The sequence below is a fragment of the Malurus melanocephalus genome, unplaced genomic scaffold, assembly GCF_030028575.1.
Source record: "Malurus melanocephalus ecotype Western Australia unplaced genomic scaffold, MMel_1.1 scaffold_159, whole genome shotgun sequence".
In the NCBI taxonomy this organism is placed as follows: Eukaryota; Metazoa; Chordata; class Aves; order Passeriformes; family Maluridae; genus Malurus; species Malurus melanocephalus.
The window spans coordinates 499,833-526,287 of NW_026623391.1; the positions used below are offsets into that span (position 1 = coordinate 499,833).

The following is a 26,455-nucleotide window of genomic DNA, read 5'->3' on the forward strand; positions in this document are numbered from 1 at the left end:
TTTTTATTTCCATAAGCAGCAACTTGGCCAGCTGGAGTTAGGCAAGCTCAATGTAATTTAAAATACTGTCCTCCCAGTTTTTTGCAAGGTTTGGCATCTCTATAGCTCAGCACATAATGGTAAGTGCCCAGCTTTTGTCTAAATTATCAGAGAGCTCCCATATAAACTGCTTAAGCACAGCCCTTAATGTGCTCATTTCAGATTCAAGTTTACTTGCATATCACCTCAGTGGGGTTTTTTTCCCCCCCTTTATGTAACGTCTTCTCAGGAACCGGAAGACATGAATTGTATGTGATCAAATTAAGATGCCATCTGCCTATGAATATTATGCTGTGAGCTGTAATAAAACAGCAATAGCAGAAAAAAAAAGCACCACCACCTCTATAACTCCGTGTGGCTTCCTAAGGAAGCTCTTCCTTTTAATGCACTGTTACAGGCAGTATTTATCAAATGGTGCTGGAGTAGGTCCAAAGCAGYTCCAAACATTTCAGGGCATCCATTRGCCTGCTATTCCATAATCATTCTGTGGTCTGCCATAGCTTGTTTAACTCACCATCTCAGTTCACCAACATGGGCTCCTTTAACTCTAGAACATCAGCAATCTAAAAAAAAATTCCCCAAATACTGCTGAAAGTGTCAGCAGAGGGGATAGGGTAGAGAAAGGGCAAGGGGAGGCAGAAAGAAGTCCAGAGCTAAATTTGGTACCAACCATCAAGACGTTAAGAGAAGATGAATTGCACCAGAAATCCTTCTGCTGAGGTTGCCAGGCAGCCTCACAGACAGGGACGGACAGTAGGACTGAAAGCCAAAGGGCCAGTGAGCACTTGCAGCATTCAGGCATCTCCATCGTGCATCTTTGTCTTTAGACAAAAAASCTGACRRCTTTTCCAAGCAAAGGCTTGCAAARYTCTGAATCGTCYTCAGGTAAKYTCATTYATATTCTTCMAASAGGARGACTTATCTGAAAGCAGAAGCTTCCATTGTAAGAAAAGATGATGTCACTACTTGCTGGGGTTACTCAGTTGTAGTTGTTATCTACTTTCTCCTGACACTTTGTGTTCTGAGGTCTTGACAGCAGCTTTTCCCACCCCCCCCAACCTCAGCATTCTTAAAAAAACCCCACATTTTCTTAGTTAATTCAAAATGACTGAATTATTTCCCAGTACAGTAACTCACACTACTTCCTGTAAAATCAATGCTTTTAAATACCAGTATCCACTGGGAAATTTTATTTCAAATAGATACCCATAGGGTCAATTACACTAGCTGTGCAAATCATGCACTTGAGTGTGATCAGCGACACTAGAAATTCAAATATCTTTGGCTTTCTACATGAATCTTTGTGTGGACTAGGGCACAGCTATGCAGCTAATTAATCTGTATACAGATCCCATGTATAGCAGATGGTGAAACTTGGATGTGATTTCATAGTAACACATTTGAAAGTGACAATTCTAAATCTCTCACTTTGTCTCCAAACTGCCTCTGGGATAACCTACCATAACCTGCAACAATCAGCTAAGCAGCATCAACATCCAAATCAACCAGATTCTTCCTGTTATTAGAACACATCTGAAACTGAAGAGCTTTCAAGACAATGGCTACYTTTGGTTCATTTAAAATGGCTTCAGAAAACAGAGAGCCACTGCTTTGGCAGAGAACAATATTCTTCTGTTTGTTTTCTGATTTGTAGCCCTGCTATTATGTTATTATTGTACACTACTCTGTTATGCTTTATTATCACCAGCTATCCTGCCCCAAGAAGGCAATAGGCAAGTAGTCTAAATATCAGCTTCTTTTATAAGCAAGAAGTTTCCTCCGCGTTGTATTCCATGTTTGCCTTTTTTCTTGCTTACTCTGTCACATACCACCTCAAAGCAAGGTGATTTCACCATCTGCAATGTCACATTATCATCATATAAAAAGAATAGCTGATGTTAACAAGTTTYCAATTTTCCACTTTGAAAATTTCTTGGAGTTAAACATAGACACACCACATCCCYCAAGCTGTTACAGAACATGAAAGAGGAGAAAAAGAATTCAGCAACACTGAATTTCAACCATTTCCATACAGAGYTGAAAATTAACTAACACTGTCCCAGGAAGCCAGAGCCAAAACGTAAGAGAAAAATATGGAACAAAATAAGACATAGTCTCCATCTTACAACCGCATTAGGTATTTTCTTGGTAATAAAGCCCTAATTAGGTATATTAGTGAGAAATAATTTAGACAAAAATATAAAAAGAACGGAAATCCTAGAGAACAGACTGCTACCTCTCCTAGCTAGAAAAAAAGAGTGATGAATGATTGAACAAAGAAAAACCCTAAGGACACAGAAGAAGCAAAGGTATAGGGAAATGGATAGGAGACAACTTGCTAAATTAACAGAAACAAGTATGGATTTTTAAAATGCTTGACAACTTTTCAATCTGAAATACTTTTATTACTAACCTTCAATGGAACTGAAGTAAACACACTGTAAAAAGCTCCCTTTAAAAAAAACAGAGGCAAGAAGGAGAAGTTGAAGCTGGCTTATGCCAGTGAGTGTACAAAGTCAGAAGACATCAAGGGCTTTGCTGGTTGTTCAAGTAACAATTCCACAATGGGAGATTCTGGAAAACCATATTTCTGTATTACATAAATCTTGGTAATGGCTACACCAATTSTAGAAAATTAGAGGCCCCTCAATTTTGTTCTATGGAGGAGATACACCTGTGCCATATGACTTCAGGCATGAAGTCCACYCAGAAACAATTCAGAGCAGGGGGAAGTGTAAAGCACATGGCTTGACTTCTTAGTTAAAGGTAGGGGGACTTTTAAGAACCAATCTTTTAGTAGTAAATTTTAAAACTTCTTGAAGAACCAACACAAAACATATCCAAACAGGTGAGACTTCTGCCTTGCCCAATATTTGGGTTTTTGCTACTAATCCAGGGCCATTAGCAGCATTTCCGGCCACAGGAAATTGATTCAGATGAAAATATGCAACACATTGGGGTGTCACAAACATTACTAACAAAGCACTGTACTCTGAAACAGGGTGTTCTTTCCTCTGGCTACCTTAAGCATTTTGTCCATGTGCTTAGCCTACCTGGATAAACCAATCTACATTTGATGCTATCCATCAATCTGAATTTTAAAGCTAATACAAAGRTGCTTTATTTGCCCATAGCCATTTCTCTCTTACCTCTCAATTCATGTCAAAGAAGCAAAKAACTTKGTTAGCTGTGGGATTAAAGTCAGGYTCCTTCAGTTTTTATGCTTAATAGGAGCAGTCACATCAGTAGGTGAGATCTGATCTTAAAAGAGCCAGGTTAGTTAAAGATAAGACAGAAACCCAACTGCTCTAYATTTTATCTACCATACTTGACAAGGAATTAAGCTTTTGCCACAAATAGTGCCTGAAAGCAATTATTCCCTAATTGTGATAGCAGTTCAGAAAAGTTACGTTTATCTCTGAATTCTTTTTCTTGTGAGTACAAAACACTGTGGAGACACTAGAGACCACACTTAGATGGTGTCTGCCATAACCAGCCAAGAGGCAACTGGCAGGGCTGAAACATCCTTTGTGGCCACACTGCTGCACTGCACACAACCTCCTACTGCATATAGCCATAAATCAGCAGGAACACCTTCATTTTCTGGAGTTTATGTAAGCAGAACTGGGTAAAAATTACKGGCCCAAAATATTTTGCTTTCAAGGAATGGAGCTGTTCAAGCACAGAATATGTGGGATCATACAGAGGACTGTAAGACTTCCCAATAGGACAGGCAAGATGAAGTGTCAGGAAAACTGAACCTGCAGGTACACCTTCCTAGGAACAAGATCTAATGCTGCAACACCACTAGGTGTAATAATTCAGAGATCCAAGATTGATAAACAAATAAAATTTAACAACAGGAAAAGGGAGAGAAAAAAAGACAGTGGAATCTTTTATAGCATATCTTAACACTTCTTTCTCTGACAATCTTTATTAAAGAAGTTATTTCCTGTAAATCTCTGTTAGATAATGTCTAATTTAACCTAATACATTTCAAATTAGWACATAATAAATCTGTGGCTAAACTCAGTCAAACTGAAATGATGTTTTAATATTATTTAGCACACTCTATGCATTTTGTGTGTAGCCCTGCACAGAAATTCAAATTTATCTCAGCTGATGAGAAAGCTGGARTCTACTTGATTTCCAACTCGGTCTCAAAATACTGAGGTAAATTCCAATTCATAGTCTTGATTACTAGTCCCACAAAGGCTAGAAGAGTTACAGTTTGACTTGARGGCTTTTAAATGAAATTTATTTTCTAGTGACAATTGAAGGATCAAGATTTAGATATAGCATAAATCAACTCAAGTAAAATCACAAAACAAGTAGAGAAAAAATTTCATGGATAGGTTACCAGTGCAGATTAAAATGCCTAACACATCCTACATGGGTTTCTCACACTGTCTGAATAATTACTATGCAGATTCACAATGTATTTTTTGTGCATTTTCATTCAATATAATTCAGCTAAAGGTATTAAGCTGTTCACACAGAACACCTTTCGAAAAATGCAGAAATATCACATCTTTACTTTCTGTCACACCCAGTTTCCCAGTAATRCTCTGGACATGTACCACAGGAGGACAAAAAAAACCCAAGCTATCTCCCACAGGGCAATCCAGCAGCTAGCTACCACAGATAGCTTTTTTGAACCTGGAGCTTTACCTGTCCTCTTCAGCAACCTCTGAAGTGAAYCAAGTTGGCAAATCAATTTTGTCTGTTCTGCAATAACTTGTTGCTCCAGCACTCGCTCAGCCTTCACACAACACAGTGGTTCAGAGACAAGAGTTTCAGGTCTGTGGCATTAAACAGTTTCTATAGGACATTTTAATCACTTACCTATATAACAACATAGCACCTGAACTTGAATCACTCAGAAAGAGCAGTATCGCTGCCAGAAAGAAGGCAAAGTTAACAACTCTGAAGGTGAAAACCTTCCCTCCACTCTTCATGAATTATCACACCTTTTTATTGGGCTTCCCTTGAGCTGGATATACAATACATGAGACCATTTTGTAACTGAACAGTGGTAGTCCTTTAATAATATCTTGTTAACTATTTCCTTTCTTTTAGTAGTACAATTTATTAGTTTTCATTTGTATTGTATTCACAAACATTTTGGACATACTCCAAACATTGAATCTTATACTTTTTATAATTAGACTACCTTGTAGAATTTAGATATACTTGGGCAGAGGACAATCTACATTTATCAATCCTAGAGATGTGAATTACTAATCTTCCCCTCCTTTCCCACCTCCCTTACCAGTGACTCTGGGTGTTCAGTTCACCTAAGTGCTGGATTTTCACACAGTGCTATATGCTTCCTGCCATGGAAGATGAACATTGGGAGGATTTCAGCATGCAACTCCACAATATTCCAAAGTGGTACTGTTATGAAAAAGCACATGCTCTGCATATACAACCACAGAGGAAACACATCACCAAAAAAGTAGATGCATTTTTCCATACCTTAAGAAAKCTTAAATCTAAACAACAGAAGAAAATTTTATATTTTTAATGTTTTTATTCCAATCAAAATACAAATACAAGCATTYGGAAATGTACAAAAATAAAAAAGGTCATTTTCTACACCTTAAAAAAGCAGATTAAACTTACTTCTATATGTACAATCCTTTCTGTGAGAAATCCTAATCAGCAGACAATTTTTTCTGTTCTCTTTTGAGCATTCTATGCCAAATCCCCTCGCACAAAATCCAGCCACACTTAAAAGTAAAACGAAATTTCAAAAACCTAATACACTAAATGTCCCTGAACAGATTACAAAGAAACCATTTCTTACAGGTAATAAACCTGYAGGTGATAATGTATTTCCCTAATGACTTTAGGGCAAACTACATCCTGATGGGTAGTTTGCAAATCAAGCTTTCTGTATTTTGGTGGTACATAACTTGGACAACATAGCTGGATTACATTTTTCTTTCTTAAGCTATTTTTACAAACTAGAAAACCGATTATAGTGTTGATAGCATTCTTTCTTACTCCTTCCTTCCCCCAGTTTTAGCTCTCCAAAGAAAAATGTATCTATAAATAAGAATTAAAAGGAGTATGAACCCAAAATAATTGTTTTTTTGCATCATATGACAGCATAAAAGGGACTGAAATGATCACCTGGTCAATACCACAATGTACTAATGAATGCAGAGGAAGCATYGCCACAGCAACAGTTTTAAACYACTCTATAWTGTATATTCAAATATTTTTGGTATCAAGTTTTGCTCAGTAATATGGATCMAATAATCTTAAGCAGCATAGTTCATCTCAATGTTCTGTCATTCATTTGGCCAAGACACTGTTTTCTTTCAATATTGTGACAGCTGATGTTTTTTGGAGCTGCAATAATATAAGGATAGGTGAGGCAATGCTCATGTAAAGAGGTAGCTACTTAAACTAACATTATGGAAAAATATTTTTGGGGGACACAAACCCTTCTTAAGGTCTCAAATATAGCGGGAAACTCAAAAATTGAAAACAGTTGCTCAACTTACATGAATGTGCCCAGTTCCTAAGAGAAARGCAAGGTGATAGTGCTTCAAAGACAGCTCCCAAGAAACAGGTTTTTGCCAATCTTTTTCATTGTCATTCCTTCAGTAGTCAACTTCAACCACTTCTTTTTTAACAGAAAGCTGCTTAGCAAGAGAACAGCTAATATGTGCTTCYACAGTCTCCAGAACACAGGCACTCAAGCCATAATCTTCTTAGCTGCTACCTGTAACAAGCTAGAAGCATTTATTACCTGGCCCTGTTGTGGACAGGGATCTCATTAACTTGTACTGYGATGGAGATTAATGCAGGTTGAATACAGGTTTAACAACAGCCTCCTGCCTGCAGCACACTTACCTATGCTAGCTTTCAATTGTGCTGCTTCTACAGCTTGACTCTTGCCTCTAAAAATCCAAACATCCAAAGAAACATACTAATATTCTAGACGTAATGTCCAGTTTTGTACAACAACTAGTTCAGCATGACATTTTTTCTACTGTCTTAAAATATTTTAAGATTGTCCTGTGAACTCATTTCAGCACTAACACATTATATATTTTTTTTTCTTTTTTACTTGCTAAATATTTTCTTTTTAGTCCACAGAAAACTTATTTTTCTAGAAAGATCCTGAGCACRTTTTTCAACCATTACCACACACTCAGAAAAATTAATGTGGGATATTGTTAGCACTGGTAACATCAGGACATTTTCCAGTTTCTTCACACTACTGGTTAAGATTAAAGGACAATGCTGAAAAGCATTTGAAGTTGACTGAAGCTTTTCTTTTCTTGCCAAGACATAAGAACGCATCACAGGCAGTTTTGTTGCACACAGAAAGAAACAAGGAATGTATTTCTTACTGAGAAAAATAAACTCTGCAGCATTTAAAACAGGAGTCATACTTGGGAAAACAGCTAAATAGCAATTTAGGAGTAAGATGYAGCTTCACAAAAGACACAGAAAGTTCTGTCTAGTCATCTGCCTCCTTCATCTAAGTTTCATATAGATTTAACTGTAAAACCAAACCCAGCAACAGGCAGAATCAACAGACAATAAAAAGCTTTTGATCTAAGGCAATTGCTTCACTCTTAACAAGGTGGGAAGACACTCAGCATAATTTATGGCACAGCCAGTCAGTATTTGAGAGGTAGTCTAGTTGCTTATTTGACTGAGAGAGGTAGAGCTAGTTGAGAAATCAATAGCTAAGGCCAGTCAAAATCATTATCGTCCCAAGTTTTCTAGTTGGAAAATGACTCAGCCTGAGACTACTAATGTCACAAGGGATTYGCTTGTCTTGCTCATAATTATTCACTTTTACATAGGTAAGGTAATTGTAAAATATYCAGAGAAAATGCAGCCAGAGATAACCAGTGAAAAACCTTAACTACATTTTGGCATGTGTCAACCAATTAATATGGGTTTGCATCTTATGACTGTGAAGGTTAATAAAGCTAAGTGGCTCTCCTCTTTTGGCAGGTTGCTACAACTACAAAAATACACACATACTAGAGGCAAGTTAAGTCTCAAATTCTGTATGGTTCACCTACATAATGTTCTCCACACAATTTCTTCCCACAGGAAAAAAAAGAAACCCAATTATTTTAGAGATGAAAGCCAACAAGACATGAGGGTCATACAATCAASAGGTAATAAAACCCTTGTTAAAGAGATCTGGGTATGGAATCATACATAATGCTCCCTTGGATTGATGTAGACTCTTCCAGGTCCTGAGTTTTGTGGGTATCTGTTGCTCCAATTTTTGTAGTAATTTTGCTGATAAACAGGATACATAGGCTGAAGACCTTCTTGTTCYTGTGGCTCTTCAGCCTCACAAGTAAATTGCCTTCCATTCACAGCTTTCTAAACACACACAAGAAGTAATGAGTTTCATAGTTCATGTATAGAACCTGCAATTCCTATCCTCAGTAAAGCTTTAAGCAAAATCAAAGATGCACGATCTACAAAACAATCCTATGAATAAAGAAGGAACTTAAAAATTCCCCTCAGTAACAGACATACTCAGTTTCAAAGGAAGTTAGACTTTAAAGCTCAATAAATCTAAGAGCAAATCACCAACTATGAAAATGTCTGTCAGYATTTTATATTACCATAAAATGAAAGCTGCAGTGTTTAAATATTTAAATTAGTCAGCAAAATTACTATAAGATATTAAAATAGTACTGCCACTTTCCACTTAACTCACACATTCAACAGTTASTGACCAGGATGGACAAATATTTTTTGTTCATGAAAAGCATTATAAGCTTGTTTTAAGGAATAATATTAAAACAAAGCTTCAAGCACGAATTCAAGCCATCATATTATTTACCATGTGCTGCAAGTTTCCAGCATCTTTCTCTCTGTACTGGCTCTGCAAAGCAAAATGTTCTTTCTGAAAGAAGAAAAGTTACAAGGGAAACAAGTCAAGAATCAGTGCTTCAGAACAGGTTTGGTTAATACAAAAAACCACTAGTTATCCCAAAATACACTCTGCCTTGGGAAGTGTCTTAACTGATTGTCATTTAGAATCCTTCTTACAAACCAATGGCTGGTAGGAAAGAGATAAGGATCAGTCAGGGTCACTTGTTCCAGCTGTGTCCCCTCTCTCAGTATCTTGTCTCCCTCCCAATCTCCTGTGCACACCCCAAGCCCATCTGCTGGCAGGGCAGTACAAGAAGCAGAACAGGTCCTGATGCTGTGCCCGCTCTGCTCAGCAATAAAAACATCCCTGAATTCTCAATACTGTTTTCAGCACAAATCCCAAACATGGCCCCATACCAGCTACCATAAAGAAAATCAGCTCCACCTCAGCCAAACCACCCAACCATAGGAGATGAGGTCCAAGACCATCTAAGGAATCTGGAGGTGAACAAGTTCATGGCACCTGATGAGATACATCTGCAGGTTCAGAAGYCACTTTCACAGAGAGTGACTAAGCCACTGCCCATCCTATTTTAGAAGTAATGCCAGGCCAGTGAAGTTATCACTGGCTGGGAACAGGGTAGTAAAATCCCCAGTTTAAAAATGGAAATAAAGATGACCTGGAGAACTAGAGGTCAGTCACAYTTCAGTGCCCAGCACGATGAAGGAACAGATTCTCCTGGAAACTACGTGGAGGCATAAGGAATATAAGGAGGCAGTTGGTGACAGTMAGCATGTTTTCACTAAGGGCAAATTGAGCCTCACAAATTTAGTGGCAGTCTATGACAGGATTAGTGYTGGTGGATGAAGGAAGAGCAACTACCTGGACTTGTTCAAAGCATTTAATGTTGTTTCACATGAAGTGTTGAAATCTYCCTTCCTTCRAWTTTTTTTTTCTTCAYTKCTATGATGGAACCATTTGTGAAATGGGCTATTTCCAAACATCCAGTTCATCCCCAACTGCCCAAGTTAATGGCCAGTCTAAAKCCCACCAAGCAATGCCATCTGAGAATTATAATTTAGGATACAGTTTATACTATGGTATAATCACTTCTAATTAAGTTCTTCCTTTATGCCACACTTAGTATAGGGACATGATAGATTAAAGCAACAGCTTTGCACAATTGTATATTTTTCTGTTTTGCAACTCCTTTTTTTCCCCCCAGTCTCACAGTGGTAACAATGACACAAAGAAGCTAAGTTGCTGGTCTTTTTGCAGAAATCCCGCCACAACAAGTATTCATACAGGTAGATGACATCTACASTAATCATACATCCATATTCTTACCTTCAAAAATTATTTTAAAGAGAACCCAGTATCAGTAAAGTTTCATTCTTTCTTACTTTTTCCTCCTTCCCCTTAACGTTTTACTTTTCTACATTTGTTTAGTTCAASTTTTGAAGCAACTTTGAGTTACTTAAGTTTTAATATGACCCCCTAACACATTGTAAAATTACATAAAAAATATCATCTAATATTTTCTACTTTCTCCACTTCTCCAACAGTTATTTTCACCATCTTCACAGGTCTATTTTTCGAACTTTAGTTTGTCAAACTTTTCATCTTGTAATTCAATTTCAGTGTCCCCTCCTTCCCTTRAAGTCACATTGCTTTAGCTTCTAAAGCACTAAAATGCAATCTGCATTTCTTAGAATATGTGATTTACCACTTAGCAGGCAGCATTGCTCTTTCATACCTGAGCTAAGAGCATGAGTTCACCGCACAGGAAGGCAAAACATACATGRGGAGCAAGAACAGTCCCATTTACATCAAAAGCTAATGTTCATTAAAAAAAAAAAATCTGCTTGCTTGAGAAATTATACCAACAGTGGTTCTGGACATGATTTAGGCATGCACTGGAAATTGGAATAGTGAATTCCAGTCGGTTCATTTATTTAATTAAAACTAAAAATCAAAGTAAAACATCTCATGTGGCATGAAAAGACAACACCTTTGCCAGAAAATGAAGATACACATTCCACAGCCACTAAGCAAGTGACAGAACCAAATTCATCAGATTCTGTCAAACAAAACTGGTGCTAAGCTACATTGTTCCTATGCAGGAAGACACAGACTATCTGGGGTTTTGTGCTTGTATACCTAACAGAAGTTTGCACTGTCTTACCTTTATAGTTTGCAGTTTCATAAAACCTCTGTTTTACTCTGAAAATGTTCCCTCTCAAACAGTTCTTTAAAAGCCTAAAACCAATTAYCTCACCAAAAACTTCATTTTACATTTTCTGACCCTTTCCAATTTAGAAATTCCATTACAAAGGCAACCATTAACAGAAAAACTTGTGCCTCATTCTAAACCCTCTCTGTTATTTTTTTTTCTATTGCAAGATSTTTTATCAATACAGATGATTTTATCTGTGCACACATTTTGTTCCCTTCCATTCAATGTTTTTTGCCTTAACAGTTCTCTGGTCTAAGGCAAGTGATAATAATAATGCTTCCTTTTTAATCAAGGAAGAGATATTCCCACCTGTATTAAGAGCATTAGGAAAAGAACTAGAAGAGTGCAACAGAGCCATAATCTATAAATGAATCAATATTATACTAGGTTTAAGGGTTCMGTGGCTGACACTTTCAAATTTGATTCAGAAATACCATCATTTGGTAAATAGTATTTTATGCTTTTAATGATGCTAAGACAACTTCACTTTTTTCTTTCCTGTTTTGGTCAGTAATGAAAATATTACTGTTAAAGAACTTTGCTTGGCTAAATAAGTGAGGCATTCTTCCATGCTGCAAGTCTAAAGTCAGTCTTCTCATGGCTAGACCTACCTACTGGGCTGCATTTCCTTTATCCACTCTTATTCCTATTGCTACAGAAGAGCCTGTTAAATTCTGAATCCTTTGCCAACTCTGAATGTTGCACGAAATTCTGCAAAACAACATGTTTTTCCTTTCCTTCAGAAGTACCAATCAAGACAGTAAGAACTTCAGTTCTTTCATATTGTCAAAGACTGCCCATCTCAAGCATGTTTAGAGTAAAGTAAAGGAGTTGTTGCTTCTTAATAATATATTGTTTGTAACAGTGAAGCTAACACTAATGATTCCAAGGACTGCCTGAATTAGTGCACCATCTTTTAAATATTATGCAATAGAAGAATTCCTCTTTAAGCCACTGGAATTCTTCTATTGCTCAACTTCTTCCTGATTTGCTAAAAAAAATCAGTTGCCAAGCACACATTCCTCTCTCACTAAGGATGTAACCTTCAGGCTGCTCACTGTTATTTCACATTACGTGCAATGAATAGTTCTGACTAACAGATTAGTATTTCCATGACAATGACTATTAAAAGAACACCCAGACTAAAGYAACAGTGCTATTGGTAACAGTTGACAAAGATGAACTGACAGACTTCATAGTAAATAAAACTATAACGTATTTTTTTTCCATAGTATTCCTACATTTTGGACTTCTGCCTCACTCTTTTAGGGCAAACCAGATTTTCTCAGTTCTGAAATGATTCACATGAACACATGAATTGGTATCTGCAAATATCAGTACAGAGATATTATGAGTACTCAGTTACATATTACTTTTACCAACTGGCAGTTCACTATTAACACCATCATGTAAATGATAACATGTATTTAAAGTAAACATAAAGCTTCCAAATCTCAAGAAGAACCCATGAAAGACACTGGCTAGCTGGTATTATCACAGGTCTACAACATTTCCCTTCGTTTTAATACCATCACCTGCTGACTCAAATATGCATTAAATACTGATTGCTAGGATACAAACAAGAGAATTTCAGCATCAGTTGAGTCTCAAATACCCAAAAAAGCTACTGTCCATGATTTGAACAGTAACAGTACAGATGACTGAAAAACATGCACGTTATATATAACAATTTACCAGAATCAGCCTAAATTGAATCAATCCACTTTCAATTCTAAGTTATTTTGAGTACGCAGAAGACACCATTTAAGTTCACTCTTCTTTACTTTGCACCTTTGTGCATCCTGTCATTTCCACACAGACTGAATTGATCATCTATAGTGGCTGATAAAGCAGTGACACTTTCCCTATAGTCTCCTTCAGTGTATCTGAAAGTTTACATCTGAACTACACAGCGAGAGGCTCACCTCCTTCTCATTCATGGCAGGCAAGGTAGCATTTGGAACATGAGTAATGCAGTGGTTAGTACAGACATTCATTCACACAGGACCATACATCCTGACAGACTGCTGACTTGTTTTTTTTTCTCCTTACAGCTATCCAAATGCTGCCTGGTTACAAAACAATTCAACAAATCACTTCTTGACTAAAGCCAGTATTTTGATATTTATTTCTGTTACATAAAATGAAGCTCTTGCCTCCAGCATAACAGAGTACATGTATCAGAYAGCCTCCAGCTCCAGTTTGTTTCAGTTACAGAGCTCCACAAAAAGAAAAAAGACAGGTATGCTAACAGTGTTAAGCCAACATCCATTTCTTAAATAAGGCCTAGTTAACACRTAACCTGAAGAGCTAGATCTTTCTCCTCCCGCAACAACTTAAAACTTTTATCCAATTTCAGGAAAACAAATATTCAATGTAGACTCCTTACATTTTTTTTCTATTTACAAAATACATTTTCATAAAACATTTAATTAAACATTCCAAGACTACAATCAGCTTCAGCCTAAGTTCTTAAGCACACATTACCAGAAGCTATAGTAAGCACAACCAAGAAAGAATTGAAAGACAGGGAAATTCCAAAGAGGAAACCAATAARGTACACATCCTCTTATGCCTACACCTTTTATGAGTATCTCTGTAACAGACAAATAATTGCATTTCCTAGTGTTGTCATTTTACCATCCAGCAGCACTWCAGATGCACAAATAACAAAACAGTCCATATCTTTTGATTCTATAAGCAAGACAGTATTTTCCAAATACTTAAAGCAGAAATAATAGCAGAAGAACGATTCATCAAAAATTGCATTTGTTGAGTACTGTAGTGACAGAAGAAATAGCTACTACATCATCAGCACAAAATGCCCAGCCTGAGCACAGAAAAGCATTGGTTCTTTTGTGTCATCCTAGGTGCTATAACACCTTTAAGGTAAGAAGACAGAAATCTATTATTCTTTATGCCAACAAAATGTTTTCTACCTTCACAATATTGTAATCATCAGGCTGCTACCAAAAGCAGCAATGGATCTCAGAACAGTTTCTTGCTTCACTCAGTAACAGTATACACAAGTATTACTCATTGTAATGTTTACAACACAGGGAAAGCTTTTATCAGCAACTGCTACTTGGTGAGCTTTAGTAACCATCAATCACAAAGAAAATCTACAAGAATATTTTCAATGTTATTAAGCGCTCCATCAGAATCATTCTTGAAGGCAGGTGAAGAACTTTTTTCCCCCTCTATGAGAAAAGGACTTTTATAGGTCCTTAAAGCTACAAAGATACACCATAATACTGGAAAAAATATATTTCTTATAAACAAATCATTGTCTGAATTACCTCATTGTTATAATTCATCTCATCACTGGTTAGAATCACATTATTTACTGAGGATGGAACAAAAACCCCATTTAAAAAAAATTACAACCTAATTCTTACAAATACTGATAGGTGATGGAAGTTCTCTTCAGTGTAAGCAGAAGTCTAAAAAATCCAACTGACTCATTTAATATAAACACATACCCACCAAAATATACCTTAGAGGCCATGGCCAGGATATATAGTTTTCATTAATTGACTGGTTTATTATATGAAGTGCAATAATCAATAATATAGCATAGCCATCTCCCATGAACAGATCTCCCCTATAACGCCTATTGCAAGAGAAGCCTGAACTCACCTGCAGTTTCCCAACAGTCCAATCCAGCTTAAAACCATGCTGTAAGGAAGAACATAGCCCTATCCTGCCTTGCTCCTCACTAATTCAAACTGTCTCATTTGCTAGGATCAGCTATCTAGCATATGACCTATACAAGACTTCTTGATCACACTACACCCACACAAACTAAATGTTGGTAAAGAACTTTCCTTGCCTATTGCTATCTTGCTTGGACAGCATTACTTTAGATGACATGAAGTTATCCCTGAAAACATACTAAAAACTCAAGTACTTATTGCCAAATTACTTTTGTTGCTGATAAATGCAAGAAAAATGGATAAAATTAGAAATAAGATAATTGCAAGCGCTTAAAAGTGATTTACAGATCTTCAGTGGGAATCAAACCCATACTCTGGTAAATTAGCCATGCCAAAGCCCAAATCACAATATATCCCCACTCCTCAAATCTTAATAGCTCAAAAGAATGGCAACTTTTATTAGTAAGGATCAAGTCAYTTTTTAAGTTTATCAAGCATAATTCCCCATCCCCCCTTATGAAAGCTGCTTTATAAAGCTGTKTATATTCTCAATTTCAACTATAGGTTTTTCTAATTCAAAAGAAGCTGTGTCTGTCAAATGAYGTTAGGAATACAAAATGATCTGTCTACCAGTTTCCTGACCTTTAAGGATGACTTTAACATTAYGGTAAGAGATTTGGATATCAAACACGTAGCAAAACAGCTTGGTTGTGAAGCAATTGGTGCATCTATTACCAGGAAAGTGAAATCGGACTAAACTAACATATTAAAACAAAGTTAACAGTTGCCTTGAGTCAATTTCAAATGTATATAAACACCCACTCACCTGAAGCATAGCTTCTTTCTGTGGTACTGACAATGTTCTCTCCTCAAATGAAGCTGGTTTGTGAGTGGGTGGAAGATCAATCCTGTAGCAAAGAAAGAATGAAATATGACACATCATGTTTGTGAAGTTTAATTTAATGGTCAGATATTAACTGCCAAATCACCCAACACTCAGCACTCAGGGACAAACGCCTTTCAGTCAGACATGACACACATATATATTGTAACGGAACATGTCCACCACTACCGATAATTCAGCCACACACTTTTTCTAGAAAAGCATTAGTTATTTATTCTATACTGTGTTAAGTCTATGTGTAAGACTGAGCTTCCTCCCATATGCTCCAACTCAGAAGGATTAGGGACTACTGGTATCTATCATAGTTTTTAAGTTGTGAGATACAGCTTAGACAACATTTTAAATTATAGCCTTTCTTTAAAAAGCCTTTGAGAAAGGCTTACTATCCATTCTTACATGCAAGCCTTTTTCTCTTGTAGCTTTCTCAGTGAAAGTTATGAATGGTTATAAAATAATTTAAACATTTAAGTCTATTAATATAAATATGCTTCAGATACAGAATTTAAGAGAAACAAACAATAAAACAGCATTTCTAACCATGTTAGAAATTGCTCAAAAGAAAACACTTTGTTCATCTTRCTAGCTCAATGCAAATGAGGAAACTGATTTTATGCTAAAGACTCTAAGGTATTTTACTTCTCATTAACTATGAGAATATATATATTCTTATATACATGTTTGTATATATATATGTATATATAATATATACAGACATGACAGGCATTTTCATTTCTCATTCAGTTTAAGTATTAACTGTATTTGGAATGTGAGAAGACTCACATTAACAGATATTCAAAGGCCTTGCCACTTTTTATGCATGATCCAAACAGGGTCTAGACATCATCCACTTTAACTAACAAAATCTTTTCAGACCTTTTTTTTAATTCCCTTTTTTTTTTTTGTATCACGTTGGATACTGAATAAAGTAAGCTGCATGTCTGTGCTAGTGACTTGAAGAAACAACTAATATTCTAGGAAGAACAACAAGTCAGTGATTTCTAAGCATGTATCTGTTGGAGCTTGCTTAATTTTGCAAACATATCAGGATTAATTTTATGGGGCCTTCACATCTGCAAAGCATGGCCAMTTTGCTTTCAAGTTAGACCCACAGTTACAATAAAATAGCAGTCACTAGCACGAGTCAAGAGGGAACTCTTCTTGCCCCCAGTTAAATCTATGAGTTCTTCTCTTTCAAATAAAACTTCAAGAGATAAAGCATTACATTAACTCCAAAGTCATTCTTACCTTTCTCATTCCYTTTTCAGAAATGCAAGTGATTTCACATTTGGCTCTGAAAATAGAGCCCTGAAATTATGAAARCTGAACAGCTGCTAAATTAAGTCAGACACTTAAATCCCTGTATAGAACAAATGCTTTCTGCATATTGCTTTCAATTGAATAAAAGAAGCCCAACACATACTCACACTTTGTCAAGATAGGCTGGCCTTTTCTTTCTTGGGGTCAGCAGCACTGTCACAAAGATGGTAATGATAAAAAGAGCAAGGACTGCTCCAATCACAGCCCCTGCTACAGCAACAGAAGATGTCTGCTTAAAGGGCACATCTGCAATGTGATAGCATAGATTACAACTTTAAGAAGTTCATATACTTTCAATACTCAGATAAGCTACTTCAGTGCTGTTCTGAGAAATGCTTCTTCCCTCTTCTACCACCACACAGAAAGCCTTGTCTGGCACTGCCCCTTCTGCAGTATTGCCTCAACTTACCCAACTATAAACTAGGGGAATTAAGAGAGTTCATGAAATCAAAACCTGATTTCAAAAATTTCATGGACTACTTTCAAGAAGTACTAGCTGAATTCTTCCGTTCTCGATTTCAAGGTAAGATGACAATACGAAATGCATGATTTGCACTCACATGAGCTAACAAGGTGTTAAACCAAAAACCTGGAYGACTATGGTTTATTGACAATCTTTCTTTAAAGGCACTTAACTCTATAGAAAGCAAAAAAGGAAACTTAAAATCAGGGTTAAAAAAAAGATAGACTACTAGGAGCAACAAACACACAAATGAATGCTAAATACTTGGCTTATGCTTATCAAAGCAACCCCTAAGACCACCTATTATCTTTAGGACTTCACACAAGCTCTAAGAAAGTAATATTCATAAATAAATTTTAATAAGGGGAGGGAAAAAGCTGTGTTTTTTCCATTCAAAGTATTTTTCTTTTCACCGTAGCATTATCAAATCTAAAGCTGAACAACTCATACTGAATTAACTACTTGTCAGCCCTTAAAGGCCACTCCTTTCACTATGATTAGAAATAAAATTTAAAGTCTCAAAGCTGAAAAACCTGCTAAAATACTGTAATTTAAAATCAACAGTACTTYAAACTTGCACCAACAGGCTCAACAAAAAGTTTCACAATTGGAATAATTCATGTCAGCTGCACTAAACACCTATAAAATTCAGGCAGCAYATGTTAAATAATGCTGATTTACATTGATTACTGAATTAGAAYGTTTAACAGCAAAGAAATTGAAAATWAGCACAATTCTACACCTGCAACATRTTTCTAAAGCWGTCTACYTCAGCTGTTATCCAAACATAACACAACCATTCTCAATTTTATCTCTTACCAAAGGAAATTTTGAGAACCTCTTTGGCTGGCTGTTCTATTCACAGATAAAAACCCTGAAACTATGCAATAGGATTTCTCAATTCCCCAGAATTCCAATGCCATTCTGCCTGTATGCTGGAAAGCTGAATATAATGCCTCAATTAAAAAAAAAACAAAAAAAACCCACCTGACTTGCACTTTAATATAGGGATTCCTGACCTCTCACTGCTTGTGAAAGATCTGACAGGTATATTCCTCTGGGATTACACTCACAAAAGTATGCTTAAGTAACTTTAAAAAAAATTGAAGCAAGTTTTTTTTTTGTGACTTCCTTAATGTAAAGGAACAAAGTCATAAGAGTAACAACCTGCAGATGCTACTTCCCTCCTCAGGATGACCGCAAGGTACCACCCTCAGTTTACATAATGGCTTTCGTGATGTAAGCTCCATGTGTGTGTAGGACACCAGCCTGGACACTATAACCCATCCTGGCTTCAGCGGGGATAAAGTCAATTTCTTCGCAGGAGCTGGTACCATGCTGTTTTGGATTCAGCATGACAATAATGCTGCTAACCACACACGGTTTGTTTTTTTGCTAAGTCATGTTTATCTTAAGTCAAGGACTTTTTAYGTGTGTGTGTGTGTGTGTGTGTGTGTGTGTGTCTCACAGTCTGTCAGTGAGGAGCTGCACAAAAGAAGACTGGGAGGAACCATAGCTGGGACAGGTGACCTGAACTGGGCAAAGGGATATTCCATACCATAGAACACCATGCCAAGTATAGAAACTGTGGAAATTATCCAAAAAGGAGTATTGGGTATTATTTTTTTTTTTTTGTGGGCCCCCCCCCCCCCCTTCATTATCAATTACTATTATTATATTTTACTTTGTTTTCAGTTATTAAACCGTTTCTATCTCAACCTACAAGTTTTATTTTTGATTTTCCTTGTCATTCCACTGATGTGGAAGAAGCAAGCAGTTGTGTGGTGCTTAGCAGCAAGCTGGGTTTAAAATACAACACAAACCTAATTCACAATTTCTCCTGAAGAATGGGGACATGAATCACTGCAAGGTTTACCTAACCACAGCATTTTAACTGGCTTAAATTCAGTTTACACTGGGTGCCCTCTTCTTTAAGAGAGAAAGTTGCAACTAACTGATATACATTCTTAGGTCCAGAATTCATGAAGATATTTTGGTCTTGTGAATACACCAGAAGAGTTCTTTTCACTGTTTCATACTAACTTCATGGTGCCCTTCCTTCTAGTAAATTCGGCCATAATGTTAAAACATAATGAAGTATTATACTTTTAATCAAAATCCAGCCCTTGAGCCTCCTTTTGGGTGGGATGACAATAACCACTCATTTGCTCCTGAACACCAGAAAAAATAGTAATATCCCAGCAAGTGTAGGGACACACAGGAACTTAAGTGCAATTACCACATGGAACACTTAATTAGATTTTTTTGAATTGCTTTGGCAAAACATTTTATCAGTCTAACCAGAGAAAYGATGACAAACCCAGACCACCATGCCATCCATGGTGCCATCTACATAGCATTTTAACTACCAGATGGTCCGAAATAGATGGGAATAAACTTCAAGAAATATAGTTAAAGGAAATAAAGACAATAAAATGAGAAAACAAGACTCTTTAAAAAATAATGCAGTTCCTAGATAGTTTATCAGCTGTGCCTAAAGTGAAATATTTTGGACACCAACTACCTCCATTTATCATTCTCTTWATCTTCTTGAAAGAGTTTCTGAAGTCGCTTGTTTTATAAACTTGGGGTCTCCAAGGGGAAACACTAAACAGCTCATCTCAAAGAGCTTAAACAATTTAGTTCATTCTATCCAGCCTCCAGGTTTATTGTGCTTTTCCACCTCAGATTTTTGAGAACATACCTGTGAAACATTTTTGAACACTACCTATATTCCAGAATGTAAGAAAAAGTTTATTCACACAACAGCCATTTGTACGTACAATCAATTCTTTTTACAGCAGACATAATATACAAAACATTGTAACACGCGTAAGCCCTATCCCTATTAATAACTTCAACTCCAGAACATTTCAACTTCTCAACCCATAGGAATTAAATATATATATATATTTTAAAAATCAATGCAAAAAATCCACAGAGACAAAAGCAAGATATCCCATGTGGAAAACTGGTTTATGGTTATGTTTATTTCCAAGTAACACCATCTTTTAAAGATGATATATCAAGTATTTTTTATTTGAAGAGAGGTATAATCTCTTTATTCCAGAAATAATTTGGATCAGAATCCTCTGCTAGAAATTTCACTCCTTTCCTTGTGTTTGCACTCAAACTACAGACAACGACAATATCACTTGCTATTGTTCTTGAGACTTTGGTCAATCATGTATGAGTACTCCATTAATCCAAACCCAAACTTAAGTTGTTTACGGATGCTTTTCCATTTGAATTTCAAATAAAGCTGTTGTCTTAATCTTTTTTAAAGACATGCAGTCATATGCAATCACAGTGTATTGTCTACAACGCTCAATACAACTATTTTTGTGAAGCTCTAAATGCTGTAAGCTACCATACATCATGAGGATAGAAAAGAACTTCCAGCATGAATGCTCATGAAGCAGCTGTAATTATGCAGCCTATTTCACGTCAACGGTAGCAGASACTTTTCCCTTTTCAGGTTTCAAATACTAATAGCCTTATCAGCTTCAATTTCCTCAAGCTAAACACTTAAAAATGGCACTTCAAAAGATCTACTATTCTACTTATGAATTTATGGTTGTTYTGCAATTCATCTGAAGTTATTTCATTCTTCCTCATATAATCAGCAGATTTAGTTTAATGAATCTGCTCAAGACAAAGTAGAACTATTTCAGATGTCATACAAGATGTCCTACATATAATGAATACAGTGTCTTTTTAAAGAACATGTAAAATCAGTACTGAYTATTTGCAGGGAAAACAAATCCACTGCGGTACAGAGACTGCACAAATAGTCTGAATTCCTGTTCAATAGATTTTTTTAGTTGCACCATTAGACAGTGCGTTTTCAATACCTGAAATAGCAGTGCAAGTGTCCACTTCCCTACTAATAATCTGAAACTCTGGTTACCCTCTTCAAAGCAGGCATTGTAACTTAGTTGGAAGCAGCGTAAAACCGCTGGTTTTAACTTCTGGTCATAGAAACTCTAATGCTTTTTGGCACCTGGGAAAATAAGCACATTCAACATCAGCCTCCAGCTYCAGAATCTATATTGGTGTTTTCTCYTTAGTTGTGTCCAATTAACCATCTTTTAAATTCAGTGGTAACATTCCCACARAGCCTCCAAAGCAGGTCTCAAAAATTGCACCCTGTGTACTTGCAAAGAGCATCTTGTATGCATTAATGAGTTTTGASATCCTGCCAATCACAGGCCTAACAAAACACTGTACTGTATGTATATATACAGACACTAGAATAAGCTTTAGAAATCAATGACTATAAAAAAATAATTTTTCATCTTATTCAAATACAAGCCTTTGACCTGTTTACAGTTACTCCTCAAAATGTTGTTCATAAGTTAGTTTCAGTGCAATGACTTAACTTTTAAGTATATAGTTACAAGAAGGCTCATTAAAATGCTAAGAGGTATTCATTTTTATGCAGAAAAAAACYCTAGAAAATAAAGCTTTAATTCTGCTGTAACTCATTTTAATTGGTAAAGTATTTGCTATATAGAAGCATTAAGTTTACCATGAATGTACCTAGACTGGAGTAATTCAAAACCCCCGAAGATTGTATTTGATCATTGCCTTGGGTAAACTTATTTTTAAATCAGAGAGCCAAGACAGCCATTTTTTATTCTTAAACAATATTGAATGGCAACTTTAATTTAGCCTTTTTTTTTTTTTAACCTCTGACACAGACCAATATAAGCACTCTGCGTTAAAACTCAAATCTTAAACAGTAGTACAGCATTGGGAAAAAAAAAAGCAGCTCAAATACATTTTCCCCAGATTCAGTATTTCCATTGTGTGGAGTCACAATAAAAAAACCTTCCAAAAAAAAAAAAAAGTTTCAAAAAGTTTATTCCTCCTCTTGTGTAAGTATAAACAATCTGAAAGTGACCAGCCAATGAAGTGAACTGCAGGTACACATTTCGTTTTCAGTGGTTACTACACATACCACTCCCTCCGAGATATTACCGCGCCATCTAAGTGAGAAACAAAGTCATCCTCCTCGTAAAATTCACCATGCATAAAACCCATTCCAAATGTTCCACCTTCATGGTAATCCACTGGTCTTTCATAACGGTCCTGGTACCTGTTAGTATTGTCTGTATTGTTCAACTCAGGTTTTTCAGGGTCTTCTAAATAATCTTTAGATATTAAGTTCATTGGGTGATTTATTTCCTTTTTTATACTGCCAGCGTAAGAACCCATATCATCTGACTGAAGAACATCTATTTGAGACTCTTTTTGCATATCTGATGGTGGAAGGTAGCTCTTAGCAAAGTAGTCACCGCGGAAGGTCTTTCTTCTCTTATAGCAGACAACTCCAACCAGAGTACCAAGAAGCAACAGTAACAGAACCCCACCCACCACAGAACCGATGATGGTACCCCAAGTGTCGTCCTGCATTGTTGGCAAGGTTGATGTTGGGATATTTATTATTCTAGGTTCTGTTGCTAAACCTGTGGTGCCATCAGTCGAAGGATGCCAGGGAACCGTGGGCAGTCGAGTGGTAGTAKTAGGAGGATCTAATGGAAAGAGCAAAGAAGTAGACAAGACACAGAAAGGCACAGAATGTCAATGCAAGCTAAATCAGTTAAGGGTTTATAAGAAAGCAAAGTTGATGGGTATGTTCTACAAGAATAGTTTTTCATTCTCAAGTTCATGGCACTCACAAGCTTTGAACTAGCTTCCTTACACGTGCTTTTGAGTTAAGCTGCAGCAGGATTGAAAGTATGGGGGGCAAACAAAATAAAAATAACATTCAACTGGACACCTTGACCTCCTCAAAGTAAGGAGACGCAGTTTTTCTGCTCAGATGTTGACTGAAAAATCATTATTTATTTACTCCAACGAGGAAAAATCTAAGCAGTCCTCTAACTTTCCATCCAGCCATAGGGAATTCTGAATCAAATGAATTGCTTATGCCACAGAGTCAATTATTCCACATTAAATTCCCCCTTTTATATTCAGTGCCCTGAATCATTTCCAGAATGAAAAACTATGAGTTGTGTGCTCAGTGAGGAGCACATGAACTACTGATTTTTAAGCTATTCTCTCCAAAAACATTTGTTTCATTAATAAAACTTACTCAGCCTCACCTTGGGATTAGTGAAAGAAGCAAAGTTAAAAATGGCACGTATTAATCTCAAAGTAACACTTGTTGAGCAAGGAGCCTTCTTCAGGTTTTTAAAATAATTTTAAAAAATGAAACATTTGAAGCAAAAATTATTTATATGCATTCCTTCTATAATCAATTTGATCCCTCATGCACAAAGAAATTTCCATATTCATTCCTCAGTATAAAATATCAATTGATTTCATGTCAGGTTATGCATCTAAACAAGAGATGGCCAGATCCCAAGCTTCTCCAGCATGCAGCCTTTTTCTTTGTTCTTTAGGTCTACTGGAGATGTATGCATCTGTATTGCAGACAAGGTTCCAAGTGATAGGCTGATGACACTAAGATTATACCAGTCAATCACAATATTATATGCAACTCCACTTCTTATTTCTATGCCACCACTGAAAAAAAATTACTTTTTGCCTTGCCCAATGCAAGCTAATTATTTTAAAATCAATAAAGCAATACTAAACATGTTATTACAGCTTGAACCTTTCAGAGAGAATATTACAKGGACAGCCAAGTAGCTCATTATATGATGTTATTTAGTTAAATGCCCATAAGCAAGATTYATGAAAGCAGTACTACCACCGCATTAGAGGCACCGTAAATTTACCACCACAAAGAGTAAACCAGATAAAACCAGAGCTCTGTAAAGCTTTCAGTTATTTGACAAATCAGTTAAATAGTCATAAATATGATTTTTAATCTTACTATTCAGAGACATACATAGAATTCTCTCATACTARACAGAATTGTCACATTTGTCATGATCACTACACATCTCACTTCAGACTGCACCTCACTGCTGAATGCATCACTTTAAGCATGATACAAGTAAAGTTTTGCACAGATTTTCAAAGGGCATAATTACATTCCTTAACTGCATAAAAAGTGATGGTTCGTTAGGGAACTATATATAAATGGAATTGACAGATGACAGGAAACTGAACAAGAGYAATGCACTACCAAAATGAGTAAGAGGAATTCAGATTATGATTTTAGTAAAAATTGATTTAAAGTGAGTTTGAYAATTCAACAAAGAAGTAGAGATTAAAGAATCCAAGTTTACCCGGGTTCTATGTCCCACACGTCCCTAGGTCAAGAAGTTAAAATTCAACCCCTCTTCCTTGAAAAGGTATTTGCTTTAAAACAAGATTCGTGAGCTTAAAGTACAATTTCAAACAGTACCAGTAAAATCCTTCCAGGCTTTACATACTTGTTGGATATTTATTAACTGGCTTCTTAATGGTTCATTTTTTCCCCCTGATAGGGAGGTGTTAAGTCCCGTCCTCCACACCCACAAGTATTTGCATCCTGACACATGTAACCATTGTATACGTGAAATAAGCACAGTGGCAATTATAATCTCATTAATAAATTAGAAATTTGAAGTTTTTCCTTCAAAACTTCCCATTCATCCACCAGTCGTCAGGTTGTCCAGCTGCATTATTTACAACTATTAATTAACAGATTAATTGCAAACACAGGATCAATGAAGCATTTGTTTATATGTATTCCTGCAATACAGAACCATAATACCTCTAACGGTAATTTGTTTCAGTACCTTTTACCTTGTTGAAGAATGAAAAAATTAAAACTGTCCCTTTTCGTTTATAAGGCCAATTACAACTTATGTGAGTTTACTTCCGATGCCACCCAGAGCTTTCTACATGTAAAACTAACTTTTTTTTTTTTTACTTCCTGTACCAAGCAAGTTTCCCAAATAGAGAACAACATTAAGATCAGGAATGCCAAAGTTTTATGTCTACCTCATAATATTTTGCCTGAAAATCACATCTCATATGCCATCTTCAAACTGAGAAAATGCCACTCTTATCTGTGGCTATGAAAGTCAATATTTTATATCACCAAGCTCTTTAATTATAATATTTCACATAATAACTGATATGTGTTTGAGTTCTTAATGCTTTCCACAAAACATTAAGTGCATAATTTTAATTTTGTTTCATATGGCACTTTATTCAAAAGCAACAATTTCCTACTGATGACTTCCTTTAAGAGTTGACTTAGGYCCCAATGTTTAAAAGCTCTTGTCTCTTTCACTGACATAGCTTTGTGTTGTTGCACAAAGCACAACGTCATATTAAAATATCCAAGCAGGTCAGGGAGCTGATAGTAGCAGAAATTCTGGAAAGTATTTGGRTTCAGGTTAAATGCATCTTGATTCCAGTTATYGTCTATTACGGTGTTCTGGGCCCCRTTCAGATGTMCCMTGTARTAACGATGAGGACAAGCAAAGACTTTCTTGAAGAACCAAATTTCTTCTACTTTTACATAGCTACGATCCCCATTAAAATAACAGACAAAACTGAAGAAAAAYCCAATTTTCTTGTATGAGTATACGAAGTCAATTGGCTCCTTCCATACACATAAAGAAGCCAAGTTTTCCTAGTTGATTTCAAAGCCTTCTACACAGTTTTCTGCCAATAAAAAGCAAGATTTGCTCTTGACTTCAAATGAAGCTCTGATATCAGCTCAAACTAAAKGACCACGGTCCTGGTGCACTGCTTAGTTTTCCCTCTATTATTTTCCAGATGTTTCCTTTGACCATCTTTCAACAGTGTCAGACTGATATTTTTATTTTTCCCTTAAATGACTATTCTTGATATAGTTTTCTCAGCTCTTACAATACCACCACTTGGGCAAGTGAGTTTCTACAATTAAGTTTAGTGCAGAGATCYGACTAACGTGACATGTTTTGTGCCCCAAACACTACATCTTCCTGCTTCAATCCTCCTGCAATACCTCATCCTTCAAATGTCTTGGACTCACCTCTGCTTCTGTGGCAGTTCAAAGCAGACAATAAACCAA

The 26,455-nt window shown here is 36.3% G+C and overlaps 1 protein-coding gene across 1 annotated transcript in view; it reads right to left on the bottom strand.

The window, feature by feature from the left end:
- Positions 1-8,054: 8,054 nt before the first annotated feature.
- The window catches only part of NECTIN3 (nectin cell adhesion molecule 3), a 57,882-nt gene continuing 39,481 nt past the window's right edge, over positions 8,055-26,455 (bottom strand). Inside the window, exons 6-9 of the mRNA XM_057371838.1 lie at positions 17,132-17,270; positions 15,630-15,711; positions 8,879-8,941; positions 8,055-8,409 (exon numbers count right to left, since the gene is read on the bottom strand). Of these exons, the coding sequence (XP_057227821.1) occupies positions 8,233-8,409; positions 8,879-8,941; positions 15,630-15,711; positions 17,132-17,270 (461 nt within the window). The 3' untranslated portion in view covers positions 8,055-8,232. The remainder of the gene's footprint in view (positions 8,410-8,878; positions 8,942-15,629; positions 15,712-17,131; positions 17,271-26,455) is intronic.